The sequence below is a fragment of the Doryrhamphus excisus genome, linkage group LG6, assembly GCF_037039965.1.
Source record: "Doryrhamphus excisus strain RoL-2023G ecotype Guam linkage group LG6, RoL_Dexc_Guam_v1.1, whole genome shotgun sequence".
NCBI lineage: Eukaryota > Metazoa > Chordata > Actinopteri > Syngnathiformes > Syngnathidae > Doryrhamphus > Doryrhamphus excisus.
Genome location: NC_136362.1, coordinates 1,656,638 through 1,673,934, shown reverse-complemented (window position 1 = coordinate 1,673,934; position 17,297 = coordinate 1,656,638). Strand labels below are relative to the sequence as shown.

The following is a 17,297-nucleotide window of genomic DNA, read 5'->3' as shown; positions in this document are numbered from 1 at the left end:
TTATGACAATATCCAACAAATATGAAAAATCAATCAACACTGAAAGCACATTATTTTTTTTTGTTTTTTTTAATAAATAAAAATATTTGCTGAGCCAAAAAAGACAGAAAGAAAGCATTTTTATTTTAAAAAATATTTGACTGTTGGTACATACAATACACTCATACTCATATATTTGCATAAAGTAGACTCTTACCATATTCATATTCCAAGATTTGATACATTATATATATAGACACGGTGTCGGAGCATGAAGAGACGGTGAAATAAAAACCAAAGATGGTGGACCTCACCACTGCCGCCCATCGGGGGTTGGGGGGGCGTCATGAATTTGGACTCATTAAAATCACGTTTTACTTTAAAACTGACACGTCATACGTCGTGATGTGTTCAAGTGCTGATGTCGTACTGTGTAAAGTGGGAGTCGGCTTTGAGACGGAAGAGGTGAGGTCCACGGTTTTGCTGAAGACCACCAAAAAACTTCAGGACGGCTTCCGCTTTTCGTCATCACCCAAACAAAAAGAAGCTGCGGCGTTCCCGGAGGACGTTTTTCCTTTCCGACCGATCCCAGTGGAATTGTTGGAGGAAAGAGTCTTCACAAAGCGTTCCCGACTACTGACATTGAAGGTCCTAAACGCTCCCATCTCCCGTTCCCTCGTGGTCCTCACAAAGGCCAGGGAAGGTCGCTGAAGTCCACGGGGCCTCCTAAGCCGGCGTCCGCCTCCAGAAGGGACATGATGACCGCCATGGCCGCCTCGTCGTTGCTGGGGCTGCTGGAACCGGGTTCATCCATGATGTCGATGCTCAGGTGGGAGTTGTCACCTGATGGGATCAGGATCACACCTGAGACGGAGCACTTTGGGGGTGTGTGTGTTTGTGTGGGTGTGTGAGGGGGGGGGGCACGGGGGTACATACTCATGATGGACTGGTTGGAGTACGGGTAGCCCACAGAGTCGGGTCCAGGAAGGATGCCAGTGCTGGCCAGCTCAGGTGTTCCTCCATTGTGGATCTACAGGGTCAGGACAGGGTCATTAAACGCACCGTCTCCTCCTCAACAGCGTCTTTCCATATTTCACACATCAAATATCATTTTAGTCATCCAAAGGGAAAACATTCCGGAAATAAAACCGGAATGACATCATTCCAAGCAGTACCTTCAAATATTTAGACAGGAATGGGAAAAACAGAGGGAATTTTAAAAGGAATAAAGTCATAATGTGGGAATAAAGTTAGTTAGTTATCATTATACATGGAAAGTCACATTTTAAAGAAATAAAGTCATCATATATGGGAATAAAGTCAACATACAAGGGAATAAAGTCATAATATATGAGAATAAAGTCATATTTTAAAGGAATAAAGACATTTTAAAAGGAATTAAGTCATCATATATGGGAATAAATTCATATTTTAAAGGAATAAAGTCATCATATTTGAGAATAGTCATATTTTAAAAGAATAAAGACATTTAAAAAGGAATTAAGTCATCATATATAGGAATAAATTCATATTTTAAAGGAATAAATTAATATTTTAAAGGGATAAAGTCTTCATAATGTGGGAATAAAGTTTGTTTTTAAAGGAATAAAGTAATCATATATGGGAATAAAGTCAACATACAAGGGAATAAAGTCATCATAATATGGGAATAAAGACATAATATCGGAATAAAGCCATCATAATATGGGAATAAAGTCACCATACATTGGAATAAAGTCACCATACATGGGAATAAAGTCACCATACATGGGAATAAAGTCATCATAATATGGGAATAAAGTCACCATACATGGGAATAAAGTCATCATAATATGGGAATAAAGTCACCATACATGGGAATAAAGTCATCATACATGGGAATAAAGTCACCATACATGGGAATAAAGTCACCATACATGGGAATAAAGTCACCATACATGAGAATAAAGTCATCATAATATGGGAATAAAGTCACCATACATTGGAATAAAGTCACCATACATTGGAATAAAGTCATCATACATTGGAATAAAGTCATCATAATATGGGAATAAAGTCACCATACATGGGAATAAAGTCATCATAATATGGGAATAAAGTCATCATACATGGGAATAAAGTCACCATACATGGGAATAAAGTCATCATAATATGGGAATAAAGTCATCATACATGGGAATAAAGTCACCATACATGGGAATAAAGTCACCATACATGGGAATAAAGTCATCATAATATGGGAATAAAGTCACCATACATTGGAATAAAGTCACCATACATTGGAATAAAGTCATCATAATATGGGAATAAAGTCACCATACATTGGAATAAAGTCACCATAATATGGGAATAAAGTCACCATACATGGGAATAAAGTCACCATACATGGGAATAAAGTCACCATACATGGGAATAAAGTCACCATAATATGGGAATAAAGTCATCATAATATGGGAATAAAGTCACCATACATTGGAATAAAGTCATCATAATATGGGAATAAAGTCACCATAATATGGGAATAAAGTCACCATAATATGGGAATAAAGTCACCATAATATGGGAATAAAGTCACCATAATATGGGAATAAAGTCACCATACATTGGAATAAAGTCATTATAATATGGGAATAAAGTCACCATAATATGGGAATAAAGTCATATTTTAAAAGGAATAAAGTCACCATACATGGGAATAAAGTCATATTTTAAAAGGAATAAAGTCACCATACATGGGAATAAAGTCATATTTTAAAGGTAATAAAGGTATTTCCATGTCTTTTATGTTTGCCATAAAGAGATGATGAAGCAAGTCTCCACTAAAGCCCAACAACAAGAGGACATGGAAGCCATAAAAGTGGCCACCAGGTGGCAGTGTTCCTGCTATGCGTCGTGGTTGGAAAACAGGTCACCTGTAGTCTCATTCAGGTGTGTGTGTGTGTGTGTGTGTGTGTGTGAGTCACCTTCTTCCCCCCCGGAGAGCAGGTGTCAGGTGGGGGTGTGCTGGTGATGTTTAAGGGGCTGGAACCACAGCTGGAGGGGGAGGAGCCTCGGATCCTACAAAGGAAAGACATTGAGGCTCTGTGCCAATATCGCCGCCCGCGCCAATATTGTCGTCCGCGCCAATATCGCCATAATATCGCCATGCGTGCCAATATCGCCATACTATCACCATCCGTGCCAATATCGCCATAATATCGCCATCCGTGCCAATATCGCCATAATATCGCCATCCGTGCCAATATCGCCATAATATCGCCATGCGTGCCAATATCGTCATCCGTGCCAATATCGCCATAATATCGCCATGCGTGCCAATATCGCCATAATATCGCCATCCGTGCCAATATCGCCATCTGTGCCAATATCGCCATACTATCACCATCCGTGCCAATATCGCCATAATATCGCCATCCGTGCCAATATCGCCATAATATCGCCATCCGTGCCAATATCGCCATAATATCGCCATGCGTGCCAATATCGTCATCCGTGCCAATATCGCCATAATATCGCCATCCGTGCCAATATCGCCATCTGTGCCAATATCGCCATACTATCACCATCCGTGCCAATATCGCCTTCCCCCAGTGATCCTCCCCTACCTTTGAATCTCCATAACTTCCTCGGCGATCATCCTTCCGATCTTCCCGGCCCCTGCTCTTGTTCCGCCGGGAATGCCGGGCACGGTCTGCAGGGCTCGCCTTCCTCCGCCTACTGGGGGGGGGGGGGGGGGTAGATAGATAGAGGGTCAGCACACAAGTCACATGTGACATGGTAGAGGTGCTGGTACCTTCTGAGGGGAGAACGCTGTCCATACTCTGTGGCGAGGCGGCGGATTGAGTGTAGTCCGATCCTTCCATCATGGGACACCTGGAGAAAGGGCGAGCGAGAGAAAGAGAGAGAGAGAGTCACATGGAATCCATCTGAAGTCTGAAGCTGTCCCATCCTGGTCCCCGGGCCCCACTTACGACACCACGGTGTTGGTGGACACGATGTACTCCACCTCCTTGGTCCAGGGGTTCATGAAGCTGAACCATCGGCTCCTCAGCGTGATGAAGGAGCCATCTTTGATCTTGAACTTGTAACAGTTGGTGTTGATCTTCTCTCTCATCTGCAACACTGCAACAGAGGACAGCAGCCCAAAGTCACCACTCGTTCACGACACTTCCATGGATGAACACCAGCGGGAAGAACATGTCGCAGTGGTGGTCCATTCCATGGATGAACACCAGCGGGAAGAACATGTCGCACTGGTGGTCCATTCCATGGATGAACACCAGCGACACCAAGGACAAAGAACATCTCGTATGGGTGGATCTTCAGGAGGTTCCAAGGAGACGATCTTCAACTTTGGATGAACTGCCCATTTCGCCTAAATATCATTTCTTCTTTTGGCATTGGGAACCTCCACTTGGAACCTCCACTTGGAACCTCCACATTGCACGCACGTACGTACACACGCGTACGTACACGCGTACGTACACACGCACGTACACACACACGCACGTACACACGTACATACACACGCGTACATACACACGCGTACATACACACGCGTACATACACGCGTACGTACACACGTACGTACACACGCACGTACACACGCACGTACACACGCACGTACACACGCACGTACACACGCACGTACACACGCACGTACACACGCACGTACACACGCACGTACACACGCACGTACACACGTACATACACACGCGCACGTACACACGTACATACACACGCGCACGTACACACGTACATACACACGCGCACGTACACACGCGCACGTACACACGCGCACGTACACACACACACACACACACACGTGTATATATGTATATGTACACACACACACGTGTATATATGTATATGTACACACACACACACGTGTATATATGTATATGTACACACACACACACACGTGTATATATGTATATGTACACACACACACACACACGTGTATATATGTATATGTACACACACACACACACGTGTATATATGTATATGTACACACACACACACACGTGTATATATGTATATGTACACACACACACACACACACGTGTATATATGTATATGTACACACACACACACACACGTGTATATATGTATATGTACACACACACACACACACGTGTATATATGTATATGTACACGCACACACACACACGTGTATACACGCACACGCACACACACACGTGTATACATGTACAGGGTTAGGGTTAGGTGTGTAGGGTTTAGGGTTAGGGTTAGGACTTCCCAGGGTTTGATGCCAGTACCTTGTCTGTGGCACTCAGCTAGATGTCCGATGTCATCCTGATGGAAATATTCATAGAAGGACGTTCCCAGCAGCTCCTGGGGTAGGTAGGCCAAGATGGCCGTCGCCCTGAAAACCACAACAACAACATCTTTTCACACGCGAATCACCCTTGGCCACGCCCATTCTTTTTTCTCCAGTACTTCCTTAAAAGGGCGGCTAAGGAGACGTGTGATGATGTGGGCTCACCTCTGGTCAACAAAGACAAACTTGCCATCGATGGCGTGGCGGGAGACGTACTCGGTGGCCTTCACCCTGATGTCCGCCAGGCTGGGCTGGGGGACGATGTGCGGGTGCAGCCGCCCGATGGCGACCAGGCAGCTCAGGTTGCAGCCCTCGTTGTCCGGCTCGTTGTCTTCGTCCAGACCCATCTTGGTGGGGGGCCAGCTTTTTAGGTAGCCTGTGCTGTGGATGGTGCAGAAGCTCTTGCGATCTGCTGGGATGGAAACGCGACAGGTGTTGTGTAATGGCCGCCAAGTCAGCTGTGAGTCCTGCTTTTAACAAGGATGTGGGGGTTGGTGGGGGGGGGGGGTCTACCTTTCTTCTTGGAGCAGGTAGAAGGAAAGTCTTTATCCTCCACCTTGACGGAGGGCCTGTTGCACTTCATCCTGCAGAAAAATGAGCGCCTGGCTCCGGAACAAAGTCGAGATGGACCCGGCGTGATGTCCGTCTTCACCGGAAGACCAGCTGTAGACACACAATACATTCATATTAGCTAATATAGACATAATATGAATTAATAACACATAAAAAACACATTTACCACCTTATAACTATGCTTTTTTTACATTATTAGAGCCCTCTGCATATAAAATAACACCCCTATAGTCACATTTACATTCATACTAGCCAATATAGCCATACTATGAGGAAACGAGACATAGAAAATTCATTTACTACCTTCTAACTATGCTTTTTTTCCCCACACTATTAGAGCCCTCTGGACATAAAATAACATCCCTATAGTCAACTTTACATTCATATTAGGCAATATTGACATACTATGAGGAAACAAGACATAGAAAACATATTTAGCACCTTCTAACTATGCTTTTTTTTACATTATTAGAGCCCTCTGGACATAAAATAACACCCCTATAGTCACCTTTACATTCATATTAGCCAATATAGACATACTATGAGGAAATAAGACATATAAAACACATTTACCACCTTATAACTATAATTTTTTCCACATTATTAGAGCCCTCTGGACATAAAATAACACCCCTATAGTCACCTTTACATTCATATTAGCCAATATAGACATATTATGAATAAATAAGGTATAGAAAACACATTTACTACCTTCTAACTATGCTTTTTTCACATCATTAGAGCCCTCTGGACATAAAATAACACCCCTATAGTCACCTTTACATTCATATTTGCCAATAGAGACATACTATGAGGAAACAACACATTGAAAACACATTTACCACTTTCTAACTATACTTTTTTCACATTATTAGAGCCCTCTGGACATAAAATAACACCCCTATAGTCACCTTTACATTCATATTAGCCAATATAGACATACTATGAGGAAACAAGACATAGAAAACACCTAACTATGCTTTTTCCCCCACATTATTAGAGCCCTCTGGACATAAAGTAACACCCCTATAGTCACCTTTACATTCATATTAGCCAATAGAGACATACTATGAGGAAACAACACATTGAAAACACATTTACCACTTTCTAACTATACTTTTTTCACAATATTAGAGCCCTCTGGACATAAAATAACACCCCTATAGTCACAATTACATTCATATTAGCCAATATAGACATACTATGAATGAATAGGACATAGAAAACAAATTTACCACCTTATAACTATGCTTTTTTCCACATAATTAGAGCCCTCTGGATATAAAATAGCACCCCTATAGTCGCCTTTACATTCATATTAAGCAATATTGACATACTATGAGGAAACAAGACATAGATAACATATTTACCACCTTCCAACTATGCTTTTTTTTTACATTATTAGAGCCCTCTGGATATAAAATAACACCCCTATAGTCACCTTTACATTCAAATTGTACGATTTATGACCATGTTGGAAAACCCCTGATGAACTGAATATGTAATATTTGGGCTTTATTCTCCCAACCCCATTTTCCAAAAATGACACCATTATCTTGTTCCGTTTATTTTTCACAATATTACAATGTTCAAAAATATATTTTAAAAAATGAATAAAATTAATATATTTTCTTTAGAATATTTTTTCTTGTTAGAATAGGACTTTTTTCTGTTAATATTTTGTAATATTTCCTTTTCATCATAATATTAGGTTATTGTTCTCCTCACTGTGTTTTTTTAGATATACTTTTCTTTATAAATTCTATTTTTCAAATGAAAAAACATCAGCGTGCCACAAACGGCCCCTGGGCCGCAGCATGGACACCCCCGATGGAACCGAACAGGCGTGTGCTTACTTTTGGCATCAATGAGCCTCTCGCGAGGGGCCGTATCGGAAGAAGACAGCTGCTCTTTGACCTTGGCAATGTCCTTGGGATGAAGGTAGTCAAAGAGACTCTGACCGATGAGGTCATTCTGGGGAAGGAAGGGTAGAAGATGCCTTGAAATGATGCCTTCGCTGGCATCCGGGACGTCTGGAAATCTTACTTACCTGACTGTAGTTAAGAATCTTGTACACCGATTCCGAAACAAAGAGAATCTTTCCACGATCGCAGCCGACCACAAATAGGAAGCCGTCCGCAGCCTGCGATAGCAAGCGGATACAGCACAGAACTCAACGTTCCCGTTTTAGGAATACAGCACAATGCAATGGCGCAGGCCAATAAAAAAAATGGACATAAAATAACACCCCTATAGTCACCTTTACATTCATATTAGCCAATATAGACATTCTATGAGGAAATAAGACATAGAAAACACATTTACCACCTTATAACTGATTTTTTTCACATTATTAGAGCACTCTTGGCATGAAATAGCAACCCTATAGTCACCTTTACATTCATATTAGCCAATATAGACACACTATGAGGAAATAAGACATAAAAAACACATTTACCACCTTCTAACTATAATTTTTTTCACATTATTAGAGCCCTCTGTATATAAAGTAACACCCCTATAGTCACCTTTACATTCATATTAGCCAATATAGACATACTATGAGGAAATAGGACATAAACACTTACCACCTTATAACTATGATTTTTTTTCACATTATTAGAGCCCTCTGTACATAAAATAACACCCCTATAGTCACCTTTACATTCATATTCGCCAATATAGACATACTATGAGGAAATAAGACATAAAAAAATACTTTTACCACCTTATAACTATGATTTTTTTCACATTATTAGAGCCCTCTGGACATAAAATAACACCCCTATAGTCACCTTTAGATTCATATTAGCCAATATAGACATACTATGAGGAAATACGACATAAAAAACACTTACCACCTTATAACTGATTTTTTTCACATTATTAGAGCCCTCTGTACATAAAATAACACCCCTATAGTCATCTTTACATTCATATTAGCCAATATAGACACACTATGAGGAAATAAGACATAAAAAACACATTTACCACCTTCTAACTATAATTTTTTTCACATTATTAGAGCCCTCTGTATATAAAGTAACACCCCTATAGTCACCTTTACATTCATATTAGCCAATATAGACATACTATGAGGAAATAGGACATAACAAACACTTACCACCTTATAACTATGATTTTTTTTTCACATTATTAGAGCCCTCTGTACATAAAATAACACCCCTATAGTCACCTTTACATTCATATTCGCCAATATAGACATACTATGAGGAAATAAGACATAAAAAAATACTTTTACCACCTTATAACTATGATTTTTTTCACATTATTAGAGCCCTCTGGACATAAAATAACACCCCTATAGTCACCTTTACATTCATATTAGCCAATATAGACATATTATAAGGAAATAAGACATAGAAAACACATTTACTACCTTCTAACTATGCTTTTTTCACATTATTAGAGCCCTCTGGACATAAAATAACACCCCTATAGTCACCTTTACATTCATATTAGCCAATATAGACATACTATGAGGAAATAAGACATAGAAAACACATTTACCACCTTCTAACTATGTCTTTTTTCCACATTATTAGTTAGCTGTCCTTATTATTGGCCTAAATTCACCATTTAAAAATTCCAAAATGGCGCAGGCCAATAATAAAAAAAAAAAAAAACAACAACAAATTCCACGGTGCAGAACTCACCCTAAGTATCAAATGTTTCAGCTCATCATCGGAGAGGAAGGAAGGCTTGTAGTTGGCCTCCGTGTACGGGTTCGCTGCTCCTGTGGCAAACACAATGCTTCACTTCCATACATCATCTATTTAAAATGGCCGCTACCGCACGTCCACTTCATATTAGTACTCATCTACAGCAACAACAAAGCAGTTAAATGTGATGGTGACGTCTGTGCTGACCTCTGAGTGTCTTCATGTGCTGGACGGCCATGCGCAGAACCGTCAGCTTGTCCAGCTTACGGGACATGGCGTTGCACGTGGGCACCAGGGACGCCAGCTCATCGATAAAGCTGTTCATCTTGTCTCGCCGGCGCTTCTCGATCTGGCTGTGAGCCTCTCTGTGAGGGGGAAAAGCAGACATCAGCGTATGATTTTGCATACGGGGTTGACCAAAGTGTGGCCTGGGAGCTATTTGTGGGCTGTGGCCATCTTTCAAAAATATCATTTAACAAAAAAAAAAAAAATTACCACCTTCTAACTATGCTTTTTTTAACATTATTAGAGCCCTCTCGATATAAAATAGCACCCCTATAGTCACCTTTACATTCATATTAGCAAATATAGACATACTATGAGCAAACAAGACACAGAAAACACATTTAGCACCTCATAACTATGTTTTTTTCACATTATTAGAGCCCTCTGGATATAAAATAACACCCCTATAGTCGCCCTTACATTCATATTAGGCAATATAGACATACTATGACGAAACAAGACGTAGAAAACACATTTACCACCTTCTAACTATGCTTTTTTCCACATTATTAGAGCCCTCTGGACATAAAATAACACCCCTAAGGTCATCTTTACATTCATATTAGCCAATATAGACATACTATGAGGAAACAAGACATAGAAGGTGGTAAATGTGTTTTCTAACTATGCTTTTTTCACATTATTAGAGCCCTCTCAATATAAAATAACACCCCTATAGTCGCCTTTACATTCATATTAACCAATATAGACATACTATGAGGAAACAAGACAGAAAACACATTTACCACCTTCTAACAATGCTTTTTTCCACATTATTAGAGCCCTCTGGATATAAAATAACACCCCTATAGTCACCTTTATATTCATATTAGCCAATTTCGTAGACATACTATAAGGAAACAAGGCATAGAAAACACATCTACCACCTTATAACTATGATTTTTTTTACATTATTAGAGCCCTCTGGATATAAAATAACACCCCTATAGTCATCTTTACATTCATATTAGCCAATATAGACATACTATGAGGAAACAAGACATAGAAAGTGGTAAATGTGTTTTCTAACTATGCTTTTTTTCACATTATTAGAGCCCTCTGGATATAAAATAACACCCCTATAGTCACCTTTATATTCATATTAGCCAATATTGTAGACATACTATGAGGAAACAAGGCATAGAAAACACATTTACCACCTTCTAACTATGCCTTTTTTCACATTATTAGAGCCCTGTGGACATAAAATAACACCCCTATAGTCACCTTTACATTCATATTAGCCAATATCGTAGACATACTATAAGGAAACAAGACATAGAAAACACATTTACCAGCTTATAACTATGATTTTTTTACATTATTAGAGCCCTCTGGATATAAAATAACACCCCTATAGTCACCTTTATATTCATATTAGCCAATATAGACATGCTATGAGGAAACAAGACATAGAAGGTGGTAAATGTGTTTTCTAACTATGCTTTTTTACATTATTAGAGCCCTCTGGATATAAAATAACACCCCTATAGTCACATTTACATTCATTTTATTGAAATGGAATTGATGCATTATTGCAATCATGTCCTTCCTCACTTCATTAGATATGGACGTATCAATAAAATAATAGCTGGTGATGATGACCACGGCCTGTAGTTAAAGGTCTGAAGACGTAGAGGGCGCCCTCCTTTCACCCGACTCCCAGGCCCCCAACCAGCAGTGAAAGAAGAAATAAAAGCATCCCATACCTGGCATTCTTGATCCGGCCCGGTTGGTCGCTGCAAAGGGAAAAGACATATTTACACGGGAAGAACCGATCATGTAGATACAGCGGTAGAAGCCTTGCATAGGTGGGGTCTATTAGCATTTGCTTGCTAACTTGCTCCACTCGCTAGTAGCCCCGCCTCCATGTACTGTGAAGCCTTTTGTGATCCAGTCTGTGTACTGGAGCGAAACAAATAGTAATGGCGGACTCTTACCTTCCCAGTTTGTCTTTGTCTGGGTCCATATCGCTGAAGAGGAAGAGATGAGGATTGTCAGGAATGACATGCTAGCAAATCATAGTCTGATGGGGTTTACTTACTCAAAGGAGAAGCCATCGATTCTGCAAAGAAAACAATCTTTGGTCAGTTTTTATGGTTGGACATAATAAATTTAGCTTTGTTATGCTACTTTTTCTTACTGGTATTCTGTGGTGCTGCCCTTTCTCTTGCGAGTGTAGTCCATGCCGGTAGTGCTGATAGAACTGGAGATGAGGTCCGTGGAGCTGGGGGACATGAAGTCGGTCATTGTAGAGGAGATGTCCATCCTTTGGTCTGCCATCAGGTCATCTACGGGGGGCAAAGAGATGTTGGGAAAACTCTCAAAGCTCGAGCATGGAAAACCTGTTTACCACCTTCTAAATGCGCCTTTGAGCATTAAAGCCCTCTCGACATGAAATAGCATCCCTACAGTCACCTTTACACTCTTATTACCCAATATAGTAGACATCATAAGACAGAAAACTTGTGTTTAGAAAGGAAAGTGGTAAACACTTTATTGTTAGAGCCCTCTAGACATGAAATAACACCCCTATAGTCACATTTACACTCCCATTACCCAATACAGTAGACATAAGACAACATAAGATATACAAAACTTGAAAAAACACATTAGAGCCCTCTAGACATGAATTAGCACCCCTATAGTCACCTTTACACTTATATCACCCAATAGAGTAGACATAATAAGACAACATAAGACATACAAAACTTGCTAACTTTATTATTAGAGCCCTCTAAACATGAAATAGCACCCCTATAGCCACCTTTACACTCATATTACCCAATACAGTAGAAATAAGACAAACAAACTTAACTATTAGAGACCTCTAGACATGAAATAGTACCCCTATAGTCACCTTTACACTTATATTACCCAATAGAGTAGACATAATAACACAACATAAGACATAGAAAACTTGTTTACCACTTTCTAAATACAGTTCATTAGAGACCTCTACACATGAAATAGCACCCCTGTAGTCACCTTTACACTCCTATTACCCAATACAGTAGTCATAATACAACAACATAAGACATACAAAACTTGCAAACACACTATTATTAGAGCCCTCTAAACATGAAATAGCCCCCCTATAGTCACCTTTACACTTCTATTATTCAATATAGTAGACAGAATAAGAGAAAATAAGAAGCCGTAAGCACAGAAAACCTGTTTATAGCCTTCTAAATATGCTTTTTAACAGTATTAGAGCCCTCTAGACATGAAATAGCACCCCTATAGTCACCTTAAACTTCTATTACCCAATACAGTAGACATCAGAAGACAGAAAACTTGTTTACCACTTTCCTTTCTAAACACACTTTATTATTAGAGCCCTCTAGACATTAAATAGCACCCCTATAGTCACCTTAAACTTCTATTACCCAATACAGTAGACATCAAAAGACAGAAAACTTGTTTACCACTTTCCTTTCTAAACACACTTCATTATTAGAGCCCTCAGACATAATATAGCACCCCTATAGTCACTTTTACACTTCTATTATTCAATATAGTAAACATCATAAGAGAAAATAAGAAGCCATAAGCACAGAAAACCTGTTTACAGCCTTCTACATATGCTTTTTAACAGTATTAGAGCCATCTAGACATGAAATAGCACCCCTATAGTCACCTTTACACTCCTATTATTCGTTGTAGTGGACATAATAATGTAAATGAGGATAAAATGATGGCTCACCACAGATGTTCATCACAGCCTCTGTGTTAAAATCATCTCCTTCCATCCACTCTTCAGCCCTCCACTGTGAAGAAAGAAAAACGGTATCGGAATAGTATCGGTAACAGTATCGGTAACAGTAGATATGCAAATTCAGGTATCGGGATCGGATTGAAAGTGTTTTGTTTTTGTTTTAGGAATTGATTATGATGTCATTACGGCACCACTAGACTCGCCTGGATAAGAGACAGCAACAAGCCTTCTTAATTGGACTTTGGAATATCTGTCCCGGTACGGTTAGTCTCGATCCGATGTGGTCTCTGTCTCCTTTGGTGCAGCCCCACCAAGACTCATCCGCCTTATGGGTTCCCCGATCTGGTCTGGTCCTTAGGTAGTAACGAGTGCAGCTTGTGTAACTCTAAAAACAAATACAAACATCTCACAGTTTCAGCACAAATAAGCACTTCTCTATTCCCGCTATTAGTACTACACTAGTATTACACTTATTACTATATGTTATCATGCCAACGTTAACATTTTGTGTTAGCATGCTAATGTTAGCATACCAACATTGTCAAAAAGTAGCATGCTAGCATTTGTATGCATTTGTATGAGCATACACTTTAACACAGAACTATTTTTCTAGATGTTAGCATGCTAATGTTAGCATACCAACATTGTGAAAAAGTAGCATGCTAGCATTTATAGCCATTTGTATGAGCATACACTTTAACACAGAACTGTTTTTCTAGATGTTAGCATGCTAATGTTAGCATACCAACATTGTCAAAAAGAAGCATGCTAGCATTTATAGCCATTTGTATGAGCATACACTTTAACACAGAACTGTTTTTCCAGATGTTAGCATGCTAATGTTAGCATACCAACAATGTCAAAAAGCGGCATACTAGCATTTATAGCCATTTGTATGAGCATACACTTAAACAGAACTATTTTTCTAGATGTTGGCATGCTAATATTAGCATACTTGCATTTTTATATATACAACTCATAGAAACACTGTATTCATGTGTGTTAGGATGCTAACATTAGCATAGTAGACTTTTAATCATTTTCATTATTGTTAACCTTGACAGAAACTACTATCATGCTAATGTTAATATTGCAAATATGCTAACATTAGAAAAGTAACATTTCAGCCATTTTCACAAGTAGAAACTTATTTAAACAGTGCTATTGTTCGGGATGTTAGCTCTAGCATGCTAATGTTAGCATACCAACATTGACAAAAAGTAGCATACTAGCATTTATAGCCATTTGTATAAGCATGCATTTAAACACAGAACTGTTTTTCTAGATGTTAGCATAATAATGTTAGCATACTTGCATTTTTTCAAAGGTTTTTACATGTACAACCTATAGAAACACTGTGCTCTCATGCGAGTTAGGATGCTAACATTAGCATAGTAGCCTTTTAATCATTTTCATTAATGTTAACCTTAACAGACACTACTATAATGCCAGTTTTATCATGCTAATGTTAATATGCTAACATTAGAAAAGTAACATTTCAGCCATTTTCACAAAGAGAAACTTATTTAAACCATGCTAATGTTTGAGATGTTAGCTCTAGCATATTAATATTAGCATAGTAGCCTTTTAATCATTTTCATTATCGTTAACCTTGACAGACACTACTATCATGTCAGTTTTATCATGCTAATGTTAATATTGCAAATATGCTAACATTAGAAAAGTAACATTTTAACCATTTTCACAAGTAGAAACAGAGATGTTAGCTCTAGCATATTAATAATAGCATAGAAGCATTTTTCGACATGTTCATAACTATTGACATACGCAGACACTTACATTGACATTGCTGGGTGTTGCATAGTTAGCTTAAAGCACAGCCAAGATCCTTTTCTAAACACTTCAAACCTACTATCATGCTAGGTATCATAAATCCATTTTTAATTTAATCTTAATTAATTAGAATAATTAGAATTAATTAACTTAATTTTCAATATGAGACACTTTCCTGCTCATTTATTTATTTATTTATTTATTTAAGCTATTTCACGTACCCTCATTACAATTTGTGTACACCTAGGAGTATGGGAACCTCACTTTGGAAACGAAGGACGTTAACCAAGGCACGATTACTAATACAATGTACCACATATATTTAAGACTGACTTCGGAAGATGAAAAAAAAACAAAAGGCCTTTTGGTTTAAAAAAAACAACTAATGACGGACAACCGATCAGCATCTTCTCTGCAGAACACAACCGGCACTGTACTGTCGTCACGATGCCAACAATGTCAGCATTTCTAATGAGCAAATATGATAATGGCGTACCGGCCTGCGTCCATCTTGGTTTCAATAATATGTCGGACATATTTAATGGGCTTTTCCCACAGACACGATGCTGTCCAAGAAAACCTGGGCCTGTTTACATAGGCTAGCGTCTTAGCTTGAATGCTAGCATGCTAATTAGCAGCTTTAGCTAGCATCGTGGCGGAAACATACGACGCTCTTTTATCTTTATAAACACTCTGTATATAAGCAAGCTTGGTTTCACCGACATTACATTAAATACGACGTATATAGCAACAGCTAGCTAGGAAAATGCTAATGATAATGTCCTTTCCTTGCCAAGCTGGAAAACATCGACGACATACAAGACGGATAATCACAAAAGTCACCGATATATTCTAATGTTTTACTTTTTTAACGCTTTACTTACATTTGTTCCGCTGCGATGTGGCTGTCCATTGAAGGCGGCTAGGTTGGGTATTATGGAAGTCAAAAGTGTGACATAAACGATTTTCAATGGTGACCCAGTTTCTCTTCACCGTCATGCCTGTCGGACCACTAACCTACTTTCCCAGCCAATGGCAACTGCGCTACAGCCATTGGTGCGCCCGTGGCCAATCAGAGACGCTTTCAGGGTGGTAAAAGATGACAGGCGTCTCCGCTGACCAATGGCAGCCGTTATTCAAACAGAATGCAGGGAGAGGACGTGCGTGTGAGTGTGGAGGAACCTGCCATGCTGACTCGCGACGCAAGATGGCGCTGTGACTGACTGCATCAGGAGTATCCAAACTGCGGCTCATTGTTGAAATAAAATGATGATCATTTCATAATCCAAATCTTTGTATTGTGTTTGTAAATTATAAATATTCAAATTTCCACATGAACTGTATACATGACGAGTTTCTGGGCCTTAAATCCAATAGAAACGCTTTTAGAGGCAGCTGAAACTTCAAGTTGCCAAGCAACAGCACTGAAACCGTTCGAATTATGAGCGTATTTGTAAGGAATATTGGATCAAAATCCCCCCCCCTGAAATATGGGCCATTATGTACTCTAACATATAAGCAAAACAGTAAAATAATGTTTTATTTTGACGTCATCAGAATGCATGATAGCATACCAACATTGTCAAAAAGTAACATGCTAGCATTTATAGCCATTTGTATGAGCATACACTTAAACACAGAACTATTTTTCTGGATGTTAGCATGCTAATGTTAGCATACCAACATTGTCAAAAAGGAGCGTACCAGCATTTGTAGCTATTTGTATCAGCATACACTTAAACACAGAACTATTTTTGTAGCTGTTAGCATGCTAATGTTAGCATATCAACAATGTAAAAAAAGTAGCGTACTAGCATTTATAGCTATTTGTATAAGCATATACTTAAACAGAACTATTTTTCTAGATGTTAGCATGCTAATGTTAGCATACCAACATTGTCAAAAAGGAGCGTGCCAGCATTT

The 17,297-nt window shown here is 39.2% G+C and overlaps 1 protein-coding gene across 2 annotated transcripts; it reads right to left on the bottom strand.

Annotated features, from left to right (window-relative positions):
• Positions 1–102: 102 nt before the first annotated feature.
• On the bottom strand, positions 103–16,423 carry bmal1a (basic helix-loop-helix ARNT like 1a). Of its 2 annotated transcripts, none has more exons than XM_058087424.2 (20): positions 16,259–16,423; positions 13,784–13,965; positions 13,569–13,632; positions 12,006–12,153; positions 11,907–11,927; positions 11,803–11,835; positions 11,572–11,601; positions 9,785–9,942; positions 9,572–9,651; positions 7,945–8,037; positions 7,751–7,868; positions 5,835–5,984; positions 5,487–5,733; positions 5,260–5,366; positions 3,951–4,101; positions 3,773–3,852; positions 3,585–3,696; positions 2,943–3,036; positions 916–1,009; positions 103–822 (listed from the first exon to the last, which is right to left on the bottom strand). In XM_058087424.2, exons 3-20 carry the CDS (start codon positions 13,612–13,614, stop codon positions 665–667), a joined length of 1,920 nt encoding a protein of 639 aa, XP_057943407.1. In that variant the 5' UTR covers positions 13,615–13,632; positions 13,784–13,965; positions 16,259–16,423; the 3' UTR covers positions 103–664. The 2 variants fall into 2 exon arrangements, with proteins under 2 accessions (XP_057943407.1, XP_057943408.1); XM_058087425.2 differs by having other exon boundaries at positions 5,487–5,730.
• Between the last annotated feature and the right edge of the window lie 874 nt (positions 16,424–17,297).